Raw genomic sequence first — 17,801 nt, forward strand, 5'->3', positions numbered from 1 at the left:
GTGACATGTGGTTAGCTTCAATTCTCGGTATACTGGAGATATCATGGTAGGCTCATACTGATGGCCTTGTATGAAGCGTGAGCATAACCACGCTGCTGTAATTGACGAGTTTGACAACAGCTACCTATGTATAGTAATAGGTACTTGGAAGAAGGAGGAGCCGCACGCCGGCCAGCACGGGAGCGTTGAGTCGGCGTTAAGATGCTCGACGCCTCGATCTAAGGACCTGTGCATAGGAGCAGCCTAAGAGCAAGGCTTCGTGCTAGGCCAGGGAGCTGTGATTGCTTCGCGACTTTCTGTAGGTAGGCGAGTCGAGGGACCAGGTAAAATTCTGTAACCGGGAACAGATCTCCTGGGAGGTGCCCAGCTGCGATGCCTGAGGCAGGGACATGCCTTGCGGAAGACTCGCAGGTTGCTGATACGGAATAAAGACCTCTTGGGCTGCTACATGGCATGCAGTTGGCTGCAGTACATGGTGAGTAGCGAGTACATGTGCCCGGGCGGTGCCTGCCAGGTTCAAGTTTCTGATTTGAGCAGGTGCCCCCCAGGGCATGGCTGACAGGTACCAGACGCACGTCCACCAACATGCATAGACCAAGCAAGGTAGGCATCTTACCAACTCACCTTACCTTGCCTTTACCTCTTTCTGCTCGAGCTCCGTCGATACGGCAATCCAAGGCCCTCTCGCTGCTCGCTACCGTGAGCAGCTCATCTCCAAGACATGCAAGGCTTGAAACATCTGTCGTTGTTTCCCCTCGGCCACTTGCACCGGCGTCGCCAGGCAATCACGCGGCTTTATCACGGGGACTCGGGCTCAGGGCGCCATGGGGCTCAATCAACCCATTCACCCCCTCACGGCTAAAGTTGGCCAGCGTCTGGAACGTGCGCTACCCCAATCGACAGCGGATGCAAGAGAGTTGTGAAGAAGAAAGAGGGGCCGTGGAAGGCCGACGAAAGGAAGACAGGCGACAGAAGCAGGATTGCATTGGGGGTGGCTCGTACAACGCGTGAGCTGCAGCATCCTCATGGTCTTGTTCAACCTCAGTTCATTCTTTCTTGCCCATGTGCCCTGTCGCCCACCAGGGCGCGGTGGGGCTTAAGCCGACTGATCACTGATTGATGACCCAAGGCCAGATCGACGGCTAGACAGAGCCCACCGAGCCCACTCGTGGATTCTTCTTCATCGTCGCCTGTGGATGGCCAGCCAGGACTGGGTCGGTCTGCGCGAGCTTCCACATTCGGCCAGGGCGGACAAGCGCCTCCGCATTGTCTCGAGGCCTTCTGCACCCTTACGCACCGCACCGTTGCGCCGCCCTTCCTGGCGCTGGAGAGACAGTGGCTGCGATAGGCAAATCAAGAGCAAGGATGATCCAATTGCTGCATAGGAGGGCACGGCATTCGAAGGGGGGGAGGGTGGGAGACGAGGGACCAGACCGAGGCCAGACTGCCGCGTTGGCGTCGTGCTTGGCTTGCCTCCGTTTGACACATCTTCGCACCCTCGGAGATGGTGGCGACAATGACATTGAAGGTGTCTTCTTGCTTTGTCGGCCTTCACAACCACAGCCTTGCCGCCTCGCTTGCTGGCGCTCATATCTCTTGTCTGTGACGAATTTTCTGAAATCATACGCACAACCATGCACACCTTCTCGCGCACACACTTTGGTATCACTCAACCCTTCTTTCTTGCTCATCTTTTACATACAATTACCTACAGAGCTCATCTGCGAGTACGACATACTCCTGCTGCCAGCCATCTGAATGCATCTGGGCTGTTTGTACGAACTTCTTGTACAAAGCATATATGAAGCGTTGCTACATGGGTTGTCTTTTCGGATTGCATGCTCCGGGCATGGTTCCTCGCGGCTCTCTCATGCCGGACAGACTTTGATGCCTACTTCGAGCTCTACTAGGTATTGCCTTGCCTGTCTCCTGGTCTCTTTGCCTACTTCTCTTCCTGCCTGCCTCCATGACCCATGCCGCTTTGCAGCAACCATGGTGTGGAAATCCATGCTGTTCTGGCATTCGAGGTGTGCCTCGCACAGGTACGTACTTCATATGCTTGCAACGCTTCGACTGTTCTTCTTAGGCCGATTAATGTTACCCATGGGTCACGATTTCCCGCATACGCCATGAGTCAATCAAGCTTCAGCCCATCATCCATGCAAACAGGTGATACAAGTGCTACTTACAAACAAGGCCGGCCATGGTCCCATGCCCATGCCCCACCACCATCAAAGCCCACCCATCCTTTTCATGATCTCTCCAACCATGGCTAGTGGTGGTGGTTTTTACGACCTGTGCCACCAAGTACTTCTCCGACAATGTTTCTTCAGACGTTGCTTTCCCCCTTTGTCCCTCGGTCTTTGGATGAACGGTGGGCGGTCGGGGACAATGGTACATAGCACTGATCCAAGCAGTAGTCGTGCTCGAGCGTCACCACCAGATGATTTCGCAAGCTACCTCTCTTTAGCCGCTCGACACACCTCGATCGGACGAACTCGAATAGGCGACGTCAATTGGGCCAGTAGACTCCGCTGTCGGGCACCCTTGTACTGTACAAGTACGTATCGCGACTCCCCTGTTGCCCCCGTCGTCGCCTCGATGTCGACGGGGAGATTCGGCGGGCAAGGAACAAGTTCCTCGAATAGCAACGTGAGTTTCCCTCTTTGCCATTGTCCCTTGCTCGAATTTGCGCTTTCGAGATGTGATACGAATGCATTGAGCAAGCCTGCTGATTTTGAGTCCGTCGTTCTCGTCAGTCTGTCAAGTTGAGATCACGACAGGGACTACTTGTGATGCGTACTATCTCGGTACAAGCGTACAAGCGAACACAACCTCGAGCATGGGCAAGGCGTCTGCGCACACACGCACACACGAATATGCATACACGCACACATCCTCGGCTTATTTTGCAGGTCGCACCACTGTCTGTACAGACAGGTACTTGGAGTGTACTGCATGTGCTCCTCCCCCCTCCCAGAGGGATCCTCCAGCCGTCGAGGTGTGCCTCCACCAAAATCCCTGCAAGTGTCTCTCGAATCCTGTCCTGTCTTGCCTTTGCTTGCCTCGTCTTTGACTGCTGGAGCGGCTGCCCTGCCTAGTCGCAGGTTCTTCCTTACGTGTTTGTACGGAATACTGGTACTCCCACAGGACTTGCTCTGACGGAGCCGTTCGGAGTACTCTACTTTTTGGGCCTGCACGGCCCTATGTCTTCTTGGCTCGGAACATGTGTCTGTCCGCGCAGTAATCTACAACAAAGGAGGCAGATCTCGGAGCCTGAGGCACAGTTGAGACTCTGTTCTTACGCCTTGGTGCTATACTCCATTCACGCCCATCTTCTGGAAACGATTTCGCTCTTGGAAACGACACTGCTAGACTGGCTTATTCTTGGCCTCGGAGTGTTGTGCCTCAATCTGCACAACCGCCACATTTGGTTCGCTAAGTTCCGGAATGCATCCTTCAGCAGCTTGTGAGAACCTCGCCCTGCTCGCCTTGATACGAGCAGGACCCTCGACTGCAGCTTCATGTAGTGTGTCGAATTGCTAGGTCCAGTGGCGTTCCCACCATGCCGAGGCGGGTAACAGCCATGTTTTCTTTCCAAGACAGGCTCGCACCTAGCCTCGAGGCACTGCGCCGGTCATCAGCCCCCCTGGTGCACGTCTCGGCAGAATCGTCTCCACGCCTACCACTCGGTACATGCGAAGGCTAGTGGTCGGGTCCTCCTTGACAAAGAGAGATAGAGTGAGAGGGAAATCCCGTGGCTTCAAAGAAGTACGAGTAAGATTGATGGGCGCCCACGTCTGCTCCGTTCATACTACTGTACCTGCAATACCAAACGTTACAACGGCATACGGCTTGCTGCTTGGGCTGGGTACTGCTGCTCCGTACCGTCAGGTACTTTGTGAACTAGCAGGGTTAGCAAGGGCCATCAGCAAAAAGCCCCCGAGATACGCCTCTTTGCCTTCTTGACTGCACGCAAAGCAGAAAGAACTGCGGGCACCACCAAACGGGGGGGAGGGGTGTGCGCAAGCAGCGCGAAACAGCAGGCTTCGATGATGTCGACCTCGAGGAAGAATACTGCCCTGATATCTGGACAATGAGTGAGCCGGCGCTCAGCCTCTACCCTTCATGGCTTGCATCTAGATATCTTCTCCCGGACACTCGCGAGGGCAGTACCACGGCTACGCACCTTCTATGTACGAAGGCAGCATGTGTTCTTTGGCTATCTGGAAACGGAGTTTGCACGCCACTTGTCGAGGCTTTGTTCCATGTCTCGCGTCGGATGGAGACGCGGCCCACCACCAATTGCCAGTGGAAAAGCTTACAATACATTGATGGGTGACTGGCATTTAATCCACAATTTTGAGTCTCACTTCTCTCGGCGGCAGAGGACACAGACGGACTGCATGAACGGGTCATAAACATGAGGTGCTTTGAAAGCAAGGAAAAAGAAAAGAAGGCAAAGAAGAGACAGGAATCACCGACACGCCCCCCTTTGGACATGATGAAAGATCTGGGCGAACCGCACCGGCGATACTATCTGGAGCGACTTCCAGGCATGTTTGTTTGCTATTATGCCACCGGATGTCAAGCTCAAAAGCTTGCAGGGAATCCCGGGGATCCCCCCCTCCTCAAGCGTCTGATGAACGAGATCCGAGTTTGGCCCCCTTCCACTGCCGCAGCATACCCCCATCCTCCTTCCAAGAACGGCTGCATGCACGGCGAGTTGCTGGGCTATTTTCACCACAAGTTCACTGCGCCTGACCGGCGCTTGTGTCAAAGAGCCCGAGGCGAGTCCTACTTAGCCTTATTGGAGTCCTTTTGCTCGTCAAGAGAGCATGGATCGGAGTGGACCAGCGTCCCTGGAGACCCTCTTCGTAGACAGAAGGCCAATCTTGTTTAGGTCCCGTCCCTGGGGTGCAAGGACCGGCGGGCCTCACCCGGATGTATTGCCCGCAACCCCGTCTCGCCCATCTGGCCATGTTTATAGACACACACAGGCGCGCACACACACATACATGCACTTGTGCGTAATAATAGGATCGATATCCTCCCACTCCCGGGTCAGTGCCGGACCTCTTACATCTATCAACCACTCCCCTCCATCATCTGCCGTTCTGAAGCTCCATTTAATGCCTATGGGCATACCTCTTTGCTTTTCACCTTTGCGTTACTGTCCTGTTCATCAAGGCTCTTCCATCGCATTGACACTTCTACTCCCTAGCCGCCTTCTTCCTACAAAGGAGCTTTGAAGCGGTTTACTCCTCCCCCCCCAGTGGCAAACAACAGCACCGGCTTCGTCACTTGCCTCTGTATCCATTGCGACACCAGCCCCTGAATTCAGCAGTTCTCTCGAAGACTCGCCGTCGTCTCTTCAGCAAAACGTAAAAGCTGAAAGTGGGATATGAGCCCATAATGACAGCAACAGCATATCCAGTGACCATGACCGACCTCAGAGGAGAGCCTGCCCACTCCAGTTTCTGGTCCACCTACAACGGCTCCGCCCATCTAGCCAACAGACTGGGCACGACGACTATGGACTCTGGCTTCCACAGCTCGGCGTCGGCATCCCCTCTCCCAGGCCGCCCCCGTAGCGGCCATGAGCAGCCTTACCCCTATGGGCGTTATTCCCAGGAAGACTCTGTCGCGTATGATCGACACCCACAGCCGAGCCTGTCCGCTCAGCATGGCTACTCCGGCCTGAAGAGACCTTTCTCGCAGACTGAACCGGCAGCCTATCAGGAAATCGTTCAAGACCTGCGGGAGGACGGCTCTCGACTGACGGTGAACCAAGATCACAAGCTTTTGGCTTTCAGACGAACGCAAGATAAGCACACCATCGTGGATCAACAAGGTCGGATGCAGCAGCTGGAGCTCTCGGCCCAGCTCCATGGCATGTTCTTTCTTTCCGAGATGCCATCGACTGCCAGCGACGGAACTGCCCTTCAGCCCGAATTGACCTGCTACCGAAGAAACCTGTTCCAGATCAGCGGCTCTCTGATTACCCCCCGGGGACAGCTCTCCGTGGTTAACGAGAGCAATGAGACGCTCCCCGTGTCCAGTATGGAGGTCGCCATCTCCGCCATCGAGTCTGTAGATGGCAACCCTGTTCGTCTTATTGTCATCCCGTGGAAGACCCCTCCACCGAATGCCCCCGAAATCAACCAGAGCCCGGATCAGGAGCCTGCCGCCCTCCCTTTGATCCCTTTCCAGGACGATGGATCCGAGCCTGATGGAGACTACGCCGTCTATCCCATTGGCTGGCGTCGCTTGCAGTTCAGAATGTTTGTTGAACCCGAACCCCTCCACCCTACTGCTCGTCCCTTTGGGCTGCGATCCTCCCCTTGATACAGACTGCTGACATCAAAACAGCGCTACAGCAAACAACGGTCGACGAAAGGAGCTCCAGCAGCACTTTGTGCTTCACCTCAAGGTGTTTGGAACCTTGTCCGACAACTCCAAGGTTGTCTTGACAGAAGCCACGACGGCTCCTATTGTAGTACGGGGCCGCAGCCCTCGCAACTTCCAGGCCCGTAAAGAGATTCCCCTGCTCGGCTCGAGTGCCGGATCAAGGGGCCAGGCTCTAGTAGAAACTGGCCTGGGGGTTGTCGCTGGAGCTTTGAGCGTCAAGCCTCAAGAGCTCAAGAGAAGTGTGGACATTCAAGTACCGCGCTCGAGTTTCACCTTTAGTTCTCCCAAAGTCCCGGGAAGTGGACAGCTGAGCTCACTGAGGTCCAAGTGAGCCATTCCAGAAGCTAAATCTGTCATCTTGGTAAACACCGCTTTTCTAACTGATGTTGGTTTTGTAGTCAATATTCGGCATGGAGTGCAAGCAGCAGCAATGCCTCCATCCCCCAGGTCGCCTCATCTGGTACGGGCAGCTATCCTGCGGCGACAATGGGCACCGATTCATACCCCAAAGTGCCCATCTCGGGCGCGTCAAACTACACATCAGACCCCCAGGATGTGGCGCTGCAGTCCTCGATACCACCGCTGCCTCTTTCGATGGGGGCAAGTGAGCAATCGTCATCGGCTCGCGGGCAGTACACCTACGTGCAACAGCCAGCTTCGGGCTCCCAGCTGCCACCTAGCACGAGCACACCAGCGGTTGGCGGTCATGCAGATAGCGCTCTGAGCGTTCCCAGATATGTCGACAACGGCCGACCAAACAAGAGTCCACGCCAGAGTGGCCAGCAATCCGTCCACGGCGCCAATTCCATCAGCAGCAGCGAATCGCCCGAGTACCGATACGGATCGTCTACGCAAGCTCCAGCCTCGTCTAGGGAATACTACCCGCCGTCACAAGCATGGTCTACCACGACGGCTGGGGAAACTAGTTCGAGCACAGCCTACGCCAGCACCGACGCACGACCGTACCCATTTCCTCATGAGCCGTACAAGCCGGGGACAGCAGCTGGCTCCTCAGTCAAGACCGAGTCGCGGGCGCCTTTTGAACCCATGCACAACTACTCCTGGCATGGTAATTAAGGCTTGCGACATCACTTGAGCCGACCCCAGAACGCGACTCGTACACTAAGGGTTCCTTTGCTGCCGTGTCTCAAGGAAAAGGTGTTATGCTGAAGCAGTTGAATTCTCAATGCTCTCTCTCTCTCTTTTGTATTTGGTTGTATTCTATGGCGGATCCTTGTTTTCTGCTCATTCTCTTATTTTCTGACGATGACTTGGGACATGTGTACAATGGCACTTTGATACTGCGGCGTCTGTGGCGCGTCCTTTGGGAGACTTATTCCAGGAGGGGGGTTCTTCCAAGGGGGATACACATACATATACATACACGTATATACACAAACATATACCCACATGCACGACTCTATATGTGTGTGTACTACATCGGTGTGTATCTAAAAGGGAAACACTTGGACTTGAAACACTTGGACTTTGGCTAGGTGAGTGATGGGATCGAGGGCCGGACAAAAAAAAAAAACAATGTTTTGATCCTCCATCCGGTATGGAATGGAGTAAATGTCACGTCTGATGATGATTGAGGCCAGGGCGATGAGAGTGCGGCTTGGATGTGAGGTGACGCTGAGATACCATGATAGTATCAATACCCAACACGACTACTTGATGTTTCTGTCTGCGAGATGAGTGACTACCTAGGCCAGAGTCATTTACGTGAGGCTGCGATTGGAAGAGAGGCGGGCCGGGGCTGAATTGATACGGTCTGCAGGATTGCGAGAAGTACATGCAACGGCAGCCTTGCCCTGAGGAAGGGGACTTTTGTCGACGACATGGGACAGATGTGAGTTGGGCGTGCCGCTCAGCTTATCAGCATACATGTTAGCCGCTTGAGTACCTAGAATGAGGGAAGGGAACAAAAGTGGAAAAGGAAAACAAGAACCCTAAAGATAGAAAGACAGAATAAGATATCAAATGGTACCTATAGACGAGAAGAAGAGGTCAAGGGGGGTCCGTATATTGAAGCAGAATCGGAATAGAAAGAAGCAAGAAAAAGGCCTCTGCGTATCTACAATGCCTCCTCCTTTTTCCTGCACGTCTAAGATGAAATGGTCTAACGATGCATGAAGGCATGAAAATGCGACGCAAAGGTGTCGCGACCAGCCACGCCTCTTCTCTACCTCTCTCAAGGGAAGCCCGTTGATATACACGATGTACATAGTAGTAGGCATGTTGTGTAGCAGTGCAGCATGTAAGTCAAGTGGGAAAACCCGTGGCCTTTGCCGCCGGCCCCCCCTTTTTCTTCCTTGACTTGTTATGTCGTAGGTATCTTGGTTGGACGGCGACGTGGTATTGGCTGAGGATAAATGTGCAGAAAATAGATTAATACCTAATGGGCAACCTTTGAAAAGAGGTAGGTACCTCTGTAAGGTATGTCATTTTGAAAAAGGGGGGGAGGGGGGAAGGACGCGCAGGATGTATTACGGGTAATTTGGAATTCTGTTTGTTTGCCAGTTTATCTACTAGTAGTACCTAGTATTAGTTGTGAATGGGGTGGTTTGTTGTGGTCTTGGAGGGTTGCTTTTCTGGCTGAGTTTGGGGTCCAAGCGTGGGGGGTGCCCCAGATATGAATGTGATTTCGGAGCGTAGTTTCTCTGTTCAATTGCTGAGGTTTATCTTGGAGAGAGTATGTATTATGCCTGCTTTTTGGGGGCGGTTGAAGTGTGACTCTACGGGCTACCAACTGGGATCTGAAAGATGATGGTGATGTGGAAGTTGACGGCTCGAAACGGTATAAAAGAGCACAGAATGAAAATCGTCGCCAGTTCTACTACCTAAGGCACATTAGAGGCGTAGGTACTACTAGCCTTTACCGTTGTGCCTGAGTGGAAGTGCTAGCTACTTTTGGAAAGGGCAAACTTGTATGGACGCGGTAGGTACTGAGTACCTTGGCCGTTGTGTGGTGTGGGACGATTAGATAAGCGGCTGTTGAACTACAATTGAATATCCAGTTTTCTTTGCAATCGTCTCGACTTCATGATTCCACGAATTCCTGAAGCGCGATACCATTCCATATACCCATTTCTTTTGGCTTACTTTGACGCTGATTCTTGCATTTACTTTAACTCTACATATACATTTCATCTCACTTAAACGGCAGTTGGTGCCTGCCATTGGATGAGGAAAGGATTCATTGTCTCATCTCACCTCAGAGCCGCGAGAGCCAACATGTTTGAGGTGCCCGATGCAAAGAGGTATGCGGTACCCTCTACTTATCCGATGTGATATCTCATATATAAGTCTCGCAGAGGAGAGCTAACATGGTGCGTAGAGTCCGCCGAGAGGAGTTGCATGCTTCAGATGAGTCCTCGTGGAGCGAGAGTGAAGTAGACGCCGAGCTGGAAGCAAGACTCAATGCGCAAATCGCCAAGTCACTGGGCATAGACGAGAGCGCCTTTCGTCCACCGCAGCCTCCAACTGCCTTGCCTGTGCTTGAACCGCCACAGACAAATGGCAAATCAGCAAATGAAGCTCTCGGCTCGGATTCAGAAAGCGAGCCAGGCACTCCAGTTGACGATTCTACGCCCGACGACGACGACGACGATGGCGAAGCCGAGGATGAAGAGGGCTATGCATTCCGGCTCTTTAGCACGGCTGGCCCGGCGCCGAAAGTCGTTCTGGAGGACTACGACAAGGTAGTTGAAGGAAAACTCCTCAGGGGCCCGCCGTTGTCATATTACTTGGCGACAGACGTGTCACCCGAGAAGAGGCACGAGTATGAGGTGGCAGCCGTGAGCGGCGAAGACGTCCTTGCGCGGTCCAAAGTGCGGCACTGGGGCCTTGAGATGCCCTGGAAGGTCACAAGCATTAAAGTCACAAGAAAGGCCCGCCCTGGAGAGGTAGCAAATCGCGCGCAAGTTGAAAGCGAGCAGCAGGCGAGGAGAAAGCGGCCGGGGAAGAAGAGCAGAATCGCGATGCGGAAAAAGGCAAGGGCGCAGGCGCAGGCGGAGGAGGAGGCGAAGAAGAAGATGGCGGACAAGGAGGAGCAGATCAAGGAGAAGAAGAAGCGGCTGAACCGGCTGAAGAAGCTGAGGAGGCGGGCGCAGAAGAAGGCGGAGAAGGGCGAGAATGGTGAGGGTGGTGGTGGATCGGGAGAGGGTTCTTCGGACGAGGAGTGAGAGAAGTGCCATTTCCCCGCGGATCAGGATCGTGTTGGGAGTTGTATATATAGAAGAAGATTGTACATATCAGAAGATGAATCATCTTGGTTAAAGTTATTGGTCACTTTTAAGAATCTTGCAGCCTCAAGATGAGATCTGAGGTTCATGATGAATGATCAAGTCTACGCAAGGTACCTAGGTAGTGGTAGCTCAAAGTACCTGCGCTGCATCTTAAGGCGGCACTAGTACCTCAGGGGAACGAGAAGCTGCACAGCCAATGGGAGAGCTCCCACGGACCCCTCCAGTCACCGCGACCTTGCCTCACCTTGCCTTGCCTTTCCTGATCATCGAGAGCTCCAAATTGAAGTTGCTGGAGCTGCACATGACCGGCGTCGACACGCGACATCTCGTCTAATCCGCACAATTCCTCTTTGTCTCTATTCTTCACTTGAGCAGCCGTGATCTTGCGCAGCCTCCATGGCCTAACCAACGCCCCTCCCTTGAAGCAGAATATTCGGCGGCACCCCGCAATGTGCCACTGCTACGAGCATCGAGATTCCACAACCTCGCATCGCCCATGATGAGCAGCTTGTGGTCCTCAGCGAAACCAGCCCCGGAGCCGTCGAGCGAGGCGCCCCCCGAGGCAGCGGACGAGGCTGTCGAGTACCCCCAGGACGAGTCTGCGATTGACGACTCGGCCGACCCATCGCCAGCTCCCCAGCTGCCGCCTCTTTCCACGTCCAGAGGCGCTTCTCAACAGTCGCAGCGGCAGGCGAATCCTCCACAAGGCGGGCCCTCGACGATGCCCTCGGCAAGCAGCTATAACAACGCTGGCGTCCGGTCGCAAGCCCCCCAGCATGCTCCCACCGACTCTCTGTCGCTGATGCAGCTGCGGCACATCGTCGCCAGGGTCAACGCCGCCGACCCTGCGGCATACGACTTTGTCTACTCGGACATGGGCCCGCACGCCGAGGAGATTGACGAGTGGTTCGTGTACCAGTTCTGGCAGTGGGTGCGCCTTAACGCGGCGCAAAAGGCCTTTGAGTGGCACTGGAAGCACGAGTCGGGTGGCAAGCACGGCTGGGACGACGCGGACCACGACACGAGGGCGCGGTTCGTGCAGGCCGCCATCGCCGGCGTGCAGAGCAACGACGCGGCCTTGAGGGCGAACTCGATTGGCAAGATTATGTACCTTGTCTTGGGTAGATGGGGCGACACGGCGATGCCGCACGCGACGGACGAGAACAGCCGGTCCATTGCGAGCATCCCGCAGCTCCAGGCGATGAAGGCTGGCGTGGCGTGCTTGACGTCCCTGGGAGGGATACCGGTCGTTTGGGAGGCGCTGAGGAACGTCTTTGAGATTCACTGGTATGGGCCTCTTGACTTTCACGCGGTGCGAGCGGTGCGAGAGCTTGGAAACGTTGAGAGGAGAATCTGACGCGAGGACAGGTCTGGCGATATCCAACAGGGCAATGCGCAGGATGCCCAGGACGAACTTATGAATCTTTTGACCATCATGTACATTGTGGTGCAGGAGACGTTGAACGACCCCGAGGATATGGCCTCAACGGAAGCAACACTACGTATGTATCGCAGAAGCCGTTCCAGACGCTACTTGAATAAGAGATGAGGAGCAAGCGAAGAGAGGACACGCACATGCTAACCTGGACGTACAGTGGAGCTGAATCCCTCCTTGGTTGACTTTATGATGCTGGCGACTTCCAAGCTGCGATGGGATGAACAAAATACCATGCCTCATACTCAGGTGAGCGAACTCGCAGCGCTTTGGATAGCTTTCTTATACTTGGAAGCACATTTTTGACGGATGGCGTATAGATCTTCTTGCTGTTCTGGAAATCAATCCTCCTCGTCTTTGGCGGAACAGAAGACCTCAAGCGTGTCAAGGAGGCCACCAGCGAGTTGACAGGCGGCGACAAGAGCAAAGAGACCATCACGGCATCTCCCCTGGACTATCACGTCTTTCGCCAGGAAATCACATCCAAATACCCGGCCTATGTTCCGCCGCAGCCATTGATACCGCTAGAGGCCGACAATGCGTCGCTTCTTCCACCTCTGCCTAATATGACGAGCCGAACTGTTGCCAACGGCATCATCCCCCAGCCCCCCAACGTACAACTGGGAGGCGCATCCATCCTCAACCAGCCGGTGCACATCGCCACTCCGGCGCCATCCCCGCCGCCGTCTCCTGGCGTCGGCGGGAAAGGAGGCAAGAAGCAAAACTACCAGACCAACCAGAATTTCCCCTTCATGTACCCTCCTCTCGATGCCACCAGTAACAGCGCTGGCGGGAAGGGAGAAGCGGGATATGGCAATCCTCTGGTGTCTAGGAAATGGGAGGGCAGCGATATTCCCGCCTCGATTCTTGAGGCGGGGCAGATCTTCTCCTCGCGCGTCAGGATGACCCGGGCAACTCGTCAGCTTTGGGAAGAGCGAGAGCGATTCCTCAAGTTTGAACGCGGCTGGGAAGCTGACGATGATGCAGACGAAGATGACAATGACGACATTGAGGATCTCGACCTCAATGAGCTCACGCTGGAGGAGAAGGAGGTGTTGCGCGAGCTGAAAGCCGAAGATAAGAAAGAGAAGAAGAAGAAAGAACGGTCATTCCCTGGCCCTGAGGTTGACTTTGGTCCACAGCCGGAGAGGCTGAGCGAACGAGACAAGCAGCGGCTTATCGCGGTGGAACGTTTCTATGTGAGTTGCGCCTTTGCTTCCTGCCCGCCCCCTCCCGTGATACACAAGGCTAATGCGACCACGTAGGCCAATGCCTTGCCTCATCTTCAGTCCATTGTGATTGTTTTGCTCCGCCCAATTCTTGTTAACGTCACGGCTATTGTGGCCCAGCAGCAGAATCAGATGGCAGGAATGACGAACAGGGCCGGCAACCCTGGTGCTAATGGCTATGGGTCGCAGAGGGGCATGGATATGAATGCACAGGGCCAGCAGGAGCAAGAAGGAGAGCCGTCTCCCGAGGAGATTGACGCCACTCGAACACGGGAGATTACATCCAAGGCCATGACCGCAATTCTCCTTCTTCTCCTGAAGTGGCTCAGAGTCTCGCGTGAGTGTTGCCCCAAGGTATCGTTCGTTGTGGATGTCTCAGCTGACATGTCGTGTGTCTCAGACGTTCTCAAGTTTGAGTACTTGACCCAACTGCTGTTGGACTCCAACTATCTTCCCCTGGTGCTCAAGCTCTTTGCCCATCAGGACATTCAACAAGTGGTCGACAGCAAGATGGACCACGTTGAGAACAGGTAATAGACGCAATCCCCTTTATTCCGAGAGATGCATTCCATAGTCCCTGTTTTGCTAACTCTCTACTGTAGCTTCTTCCAGTTTTGCAACATCCGATCTAGATTTAAGGATAAGACCGAAAGTGAGGCTGGCAATGAGGGAGGAGACGCGGCCGAGACAGGCGAGCACGGCGAGGGCGAGGGCGAGGGCGAGGGCGACAACGGGCAGCAGCCAGAAGGAGAAGACAGCGAGGACGACGCAGCACCGCCGCCGATTAAGAGACAGCGGGAGGCGGAAGAGCCGGAAGTGGACCAGATGGAGGACGTGGCCGTCGACGGCGTAGAGGACGTCCGGATGCGGCCCGAGGTGGACGAGATGGGGGTGCCCCTGAGCAACCTGCCGCTGGAGCCCATCACGGACTTTTCGCGGCGCAACTTCTTCTCGCTGATCAACTACCTGCGGGTGATGCAGAAGATTTGCAAGAACAAGGCGCACCGCAACCTGCTGCTGGTGCAGTACAAGTCGTCGACGATCCTCAAGAAGTCGCTGCGGGTGCCGCAGCCGGAGCTGCGGCTGTACACGCTCAAGCTCTTCAAGGGCCAGGTGCCGTACTGCGGGCGCAAGTGGCGGCAGTCCAACATGCGCGTCATCACGGCCGTGTACCTGCACTGCCGGCCGGAGCTGCGCGACGAGTGGCTGGCGGGCAGCGACATTGACGCCGAGGTGGACTCTGCGCTGCCGCTGGAGCAGGCGCTGCGCAGCCTGACGCACTGGCTCAACGTGCGGCGGTACCCGGAGCGCATCGCGGCGGACATTCGCATCGCCATGAGGGAGGAGCAGGATTTCTTCTCGAGGGAGCTGGAGAAGGTGGATCTCAACTGGAGCGATTTGATGGTTGGCGGGGACGATGCGATGAGTGAGGTGGACCATGGGGAGTCGACTTGGGGGTGAATTTCTATTTTCGTTTTGCATGCAATACCTCCTTTGTTGTCTGTCTCTCTTTGACATTTTTGTTTTTCTGGCAACTGAGCGAATGATAGAAACTGTATCGAGTTTGTGTGTACAGGCATGGTAAAGGGGGGGTGTGAGCGCAGACTACACTACCGTATTTGGGTTTCTCTACGAGACTGAACATATCAAAGGTTTTATGACTACACGGCACATGAGATGCTTGCTGCTACATCATAAAAGCATAGAGATAGATATTCTGTTATTTATTACTATTAAGCCGAGTTGAGACCAAGTCAAAACTCTTATGGAGTAGGTTGCTACCCTGTCCCCTATCTCTGTACATGAGATTGATATTTCGTTCATAAGTTGACAGCCCCCTTTGGCGGATTATTCCTCTCATGGAATACCAGAAGGGCGATCCTGTTCTTCTTCCTCGAATGCTCACTTGTAATATACATTCACTCGTACATAATGTTTTGTTGTTTTGTTGGGGGGGTATTTCGTTTCTCACGTTTAGGCGTTCCGTGGCTACATCCCTGGAGATAAGATGATTGAATAGCTCGAATGGCCTCGTCTTTTAATGCTGAGCATGGTCGTAGATGCCGTCGTCGTAGCGGTAGTTGACCGGCTGACCATATCCAGCCGTGCCCTGCGGAGCCGCATACCCACCGGCGCCAGCATACGCAGTGTTGGTCGTCGTCGTCGTCGTAGCAGTGCCATTTGGCCCCGTGACGCCCGAGTAACCGTACCCAGACTCGTACTTGTTGCTGTAGTCGGTGTGGACGTAAGGGTTCGCCGACATCTCGTTGCTGTCCGCGTGGGGGTGGTTCAGCTGGTCGGGCTGCGGGTGCTGGGGCAGCATGTTGCCCTCTTCGCTGGCATCGACGACCTTGCGCCCGCCGAGGATGCGGCCGAAGAAGCCCGTGTTCTTGGTGCTGGTGCGGCGGCCGAAGCCCGACGTGTAGTCGTTCTGGGGGCTGGGGCCGTAGCGCTTCTCCTTGCGGTGGTGGCGCGCGAGGGCGAATTCCATGAGGATGGAGAGGAGGAAGAAGAAGCTGGGAACGGAAAGAGTGTTAGTTTTTTCCATGAGATCTGGATGACTTAAGATCGATATTAGGGTTGAGCTTACATTATGATGATGGAAACGGCGAGACAGGCCGTCTGCAGCCTGCACGCAGTGTGGAAGCTAGGCAGCGTGGTGAAGCCGCTGTGCGCCTTGACGGTGGCATCCGACTGACCCTTTCCAAAGGGCGTGTCGAGCACGCCGTTGCATGTGCCGGCGCCGTTCTTGTTGGCAATGGCCACGTAGATGAAGGCGCCGATGAAGCAGACGTCGAGCACGACGGCGAGGAAGGCGACGAGGGTGTGGCCGGCGAGGCAGCAGAGCGTCAGCAGGGCCAGCAGGGTGTAGAGGACGCCGGCGCCGGAGATGCCCTCGACGGCGCGCAGGCTGGTGGCGATGGGCAGGCGGTGGTTGTGCAGCGTCGCGAGGAAGTAGGAGTAGATGGCGAGGACGATGGCGGCGCAGCAGAACTGGATACCGCGGACGAACCACTGGACGAATTTGAGGCCGAAGCCTGTTCGGGCGCCCATGATGGGTGTTGTTTCTTTCTGATGCGGTTTGATGTGATGCCCGGATGGGATATGATAGGTAAAGGATGGGAAAAGGCAGAATAGAGGAGAGGTGTTGAGTTGGTTGAGTTTTGAGTTGGTGATGTGTTTTGCAGGTGTTGTAAGAGAAAGAGTGTGGAGGAGGATAAGAGGAAGAAGAACGTCAGAAGAGCGGTATGATGAATCACCCCGGAATAAATAAAGCCCCGTTTGAACTGACGCAAACGGGACCGAAAAAGAGCAGGAAAAAAAGAAGAAGATCAACACTCGAGTAGAAATGCCCGAGTCAATGAATTCATTAGCTGAATTTGGGGGGGTGTTTATAGCAGAACAAGAAGGACGAGCAGATGATCAGTCTCCAGATTTCTTCAACGCAACGAAAAAAAAGTGTGGCTTGCCCATGGAGAATCTGCTACTACCAAGGCTATAGAGGGGCTCACATGCTTGTGGCGGGGCAAGTCGGGCTTGTGGTTCGTCACTGGATGACGTACTGCGTGCCTGCGCCTGTGGCTGAGGCGGAGCTCAAGTGGGCTGTTCAAGTGCTTTGATGTGGGGCCTGCTGGAGATGCGCTGAGATGGCGATTGGGTGAGTTGGGGAGGTGGCTTGCCATTTGCAGTGGATGCTCTACGTCAGTGGTGAAAGAGTTTTTTATGTCTTCGAAAGGGTCGAGATCTCTGCCGAGGGGGGATTGACTTGCTAGCTGGAGGCAGCCGGTCTGGGTACGGTGGGATTGAATGGTACTTGGACGGGTGCTGAGATGAAGGGCAAATCGGAAGTATCGGTACGCTGAATCTGGGCTGGGAACCAGCTGTGGCTGTGCAGCATACGGAAACCATTGTCGATTTTCGCCTCACTCAAGATAAAACCGACCGAGGGACACGGCAAACTCAATTGACCGGATTCGGGTAATAGCTTCATTCATCGAGAAGAGCAATCGACTCAATCTGGACTCTCCAGGCTCTGTCGTTGAAATAGGGAATAGTTCGAGAATGTCTCAATAATAGTGAACACACAGGGCTGAGAGAAACCGGGCACAACCACAAAAAGAGGCATGAGACGAGACACAGTCCCACCAAAACGGGTTCGTGCATTTTTTTTTTTAAAGATCTGACAGGAACCTGCAAGGGGCAAAAAGAATTGAAAAAAAAAATAAAAAATATAAAAAGAACAGACAAAAAGCAATGCAGCCTGTTTCCCCGTCAGCCACTAGAGAGAAAAAGAAAGGCATCGCCGATCAATTACACGCAGGGCGGGAGTCAAAATCAGAGACATCAATGCAGCCGGAGGACTACAGTATGGTGTAGCCAGGCACTAACCGGCCCTGTAAAAACAAGAAAGACGCCACGCCCTTGAGACCTCTGAAGTGCAATGTCGATGGCTTGACTGATGCTGTTGTCTTAGGT

At 54.4% G+C, this 17,801-nt stretch overlaps 4 protein-coding genes across 4 annotated transcripts; 3 read left to right on the plus strand and 1 right to left on the minus strand.

The window, feature by feature from the left end:
• Nucleotides 1–5,442: 5,442 nt before the first annotated feature.
• On the plus strand, nt 5,443–7,488 carry TRIREDRAFT_54675 (uncharacterized protein; the record flags this gene model as incomplete). Its single annotated transcript, XM_006961056.1, has 3 exons — nt 5,443–6,284; nt 6,373–6,738; nt 6,810–7,488. 3 exons carry the CDS (start codon nt 5,443–5,445, stop codon nt 7,486–7,488), a joined length of 1,887 nt encoding a protein of 628 aa, XP_006961118.1.
• Nucleotides 7,489–9,648: 2,160 nt separating this feature from the next.
• On the plus strand, nt 9,649–10,598 carry TRIREDRAFT_1679 (uncharacterized protein; the record flags this gene model as incomplete). Its single annotated transcript, XM_006960850.1, has 2 exons — nt 9,649–9,674; nt 9,752–10,598. 2 exons carry the CDS (start codon nt 9,649–9,651, stop codon nt 10,596–10,598), a joined length of 873 nt encoding a protein of 290 aa, XP_006960912.1.
• A 380-nt stretch (nt 10,599–10,978) lies between these two features.
• On the plus strand, nt 10,979–14,892 carry TRIREDRAFT_73517 (uncharacterized protein). The gene is made up of 7 exons (XM_006961057.1): nt 10,979–11,973; nt 12,025–12,163; nt 12,257–12,345; nt 12,417–13,295; nt 13,362–13,662; nt 13,726–13,855; nt 13,928–14,892. Exons 1-7 carry the CDS (start codon nt 11,158–11,160, stop codon nt 14,784–14,786), a joined length of 3,213 nt encoding a protein of 1,070 aa, XP_006961119.1. The 5' UTR covers nt 10,979–11,157; the 3' UTR covers nt 14,787–14,892.
• Nucleotides 14,893–15,260: 368 nt separating this feature from the next.
• Nucleotides 15,261–16,620, minus strand: TRIREDRAFT_73519 (uncharacterized protein). Its single transcript, XM_006961455.1, has 2 exons — nt 15,916–16,620; nt 15,261–15,841 (listed from the first exon to the last, which is right to left on the minus strand). Exons 1-2 carry the CDS (start codon nt 16,377–16,379, stop codon nt 15,364–15,366), a joined length of 942 nt encoding a protein of 313 aa, XP_006961517.1. The 5' UTR covers nt 16,380–16,620; the 3' UTR covers nt 15,261–15,363.
• Nucleotides 16,621–17,801: the final 1,181 nt, after the last annotated feature.

The sequence above is a fragment of the Trichoderma reesei genome (genome assembly GCF_000167675.1).
Source record: "Trichoderma reesei QM6a unplaced genomic scaffold TRIREscaffold_1, whole genome shotgun sequence".
Classification (NCBI taxonomy): domain Eukaryota; kingdom Fungi; phylum Ascomycota; class Sordariomycetes; order Hypocreales; family Hypocreaceae; genus Trichoderma; species Trichoderma reesei.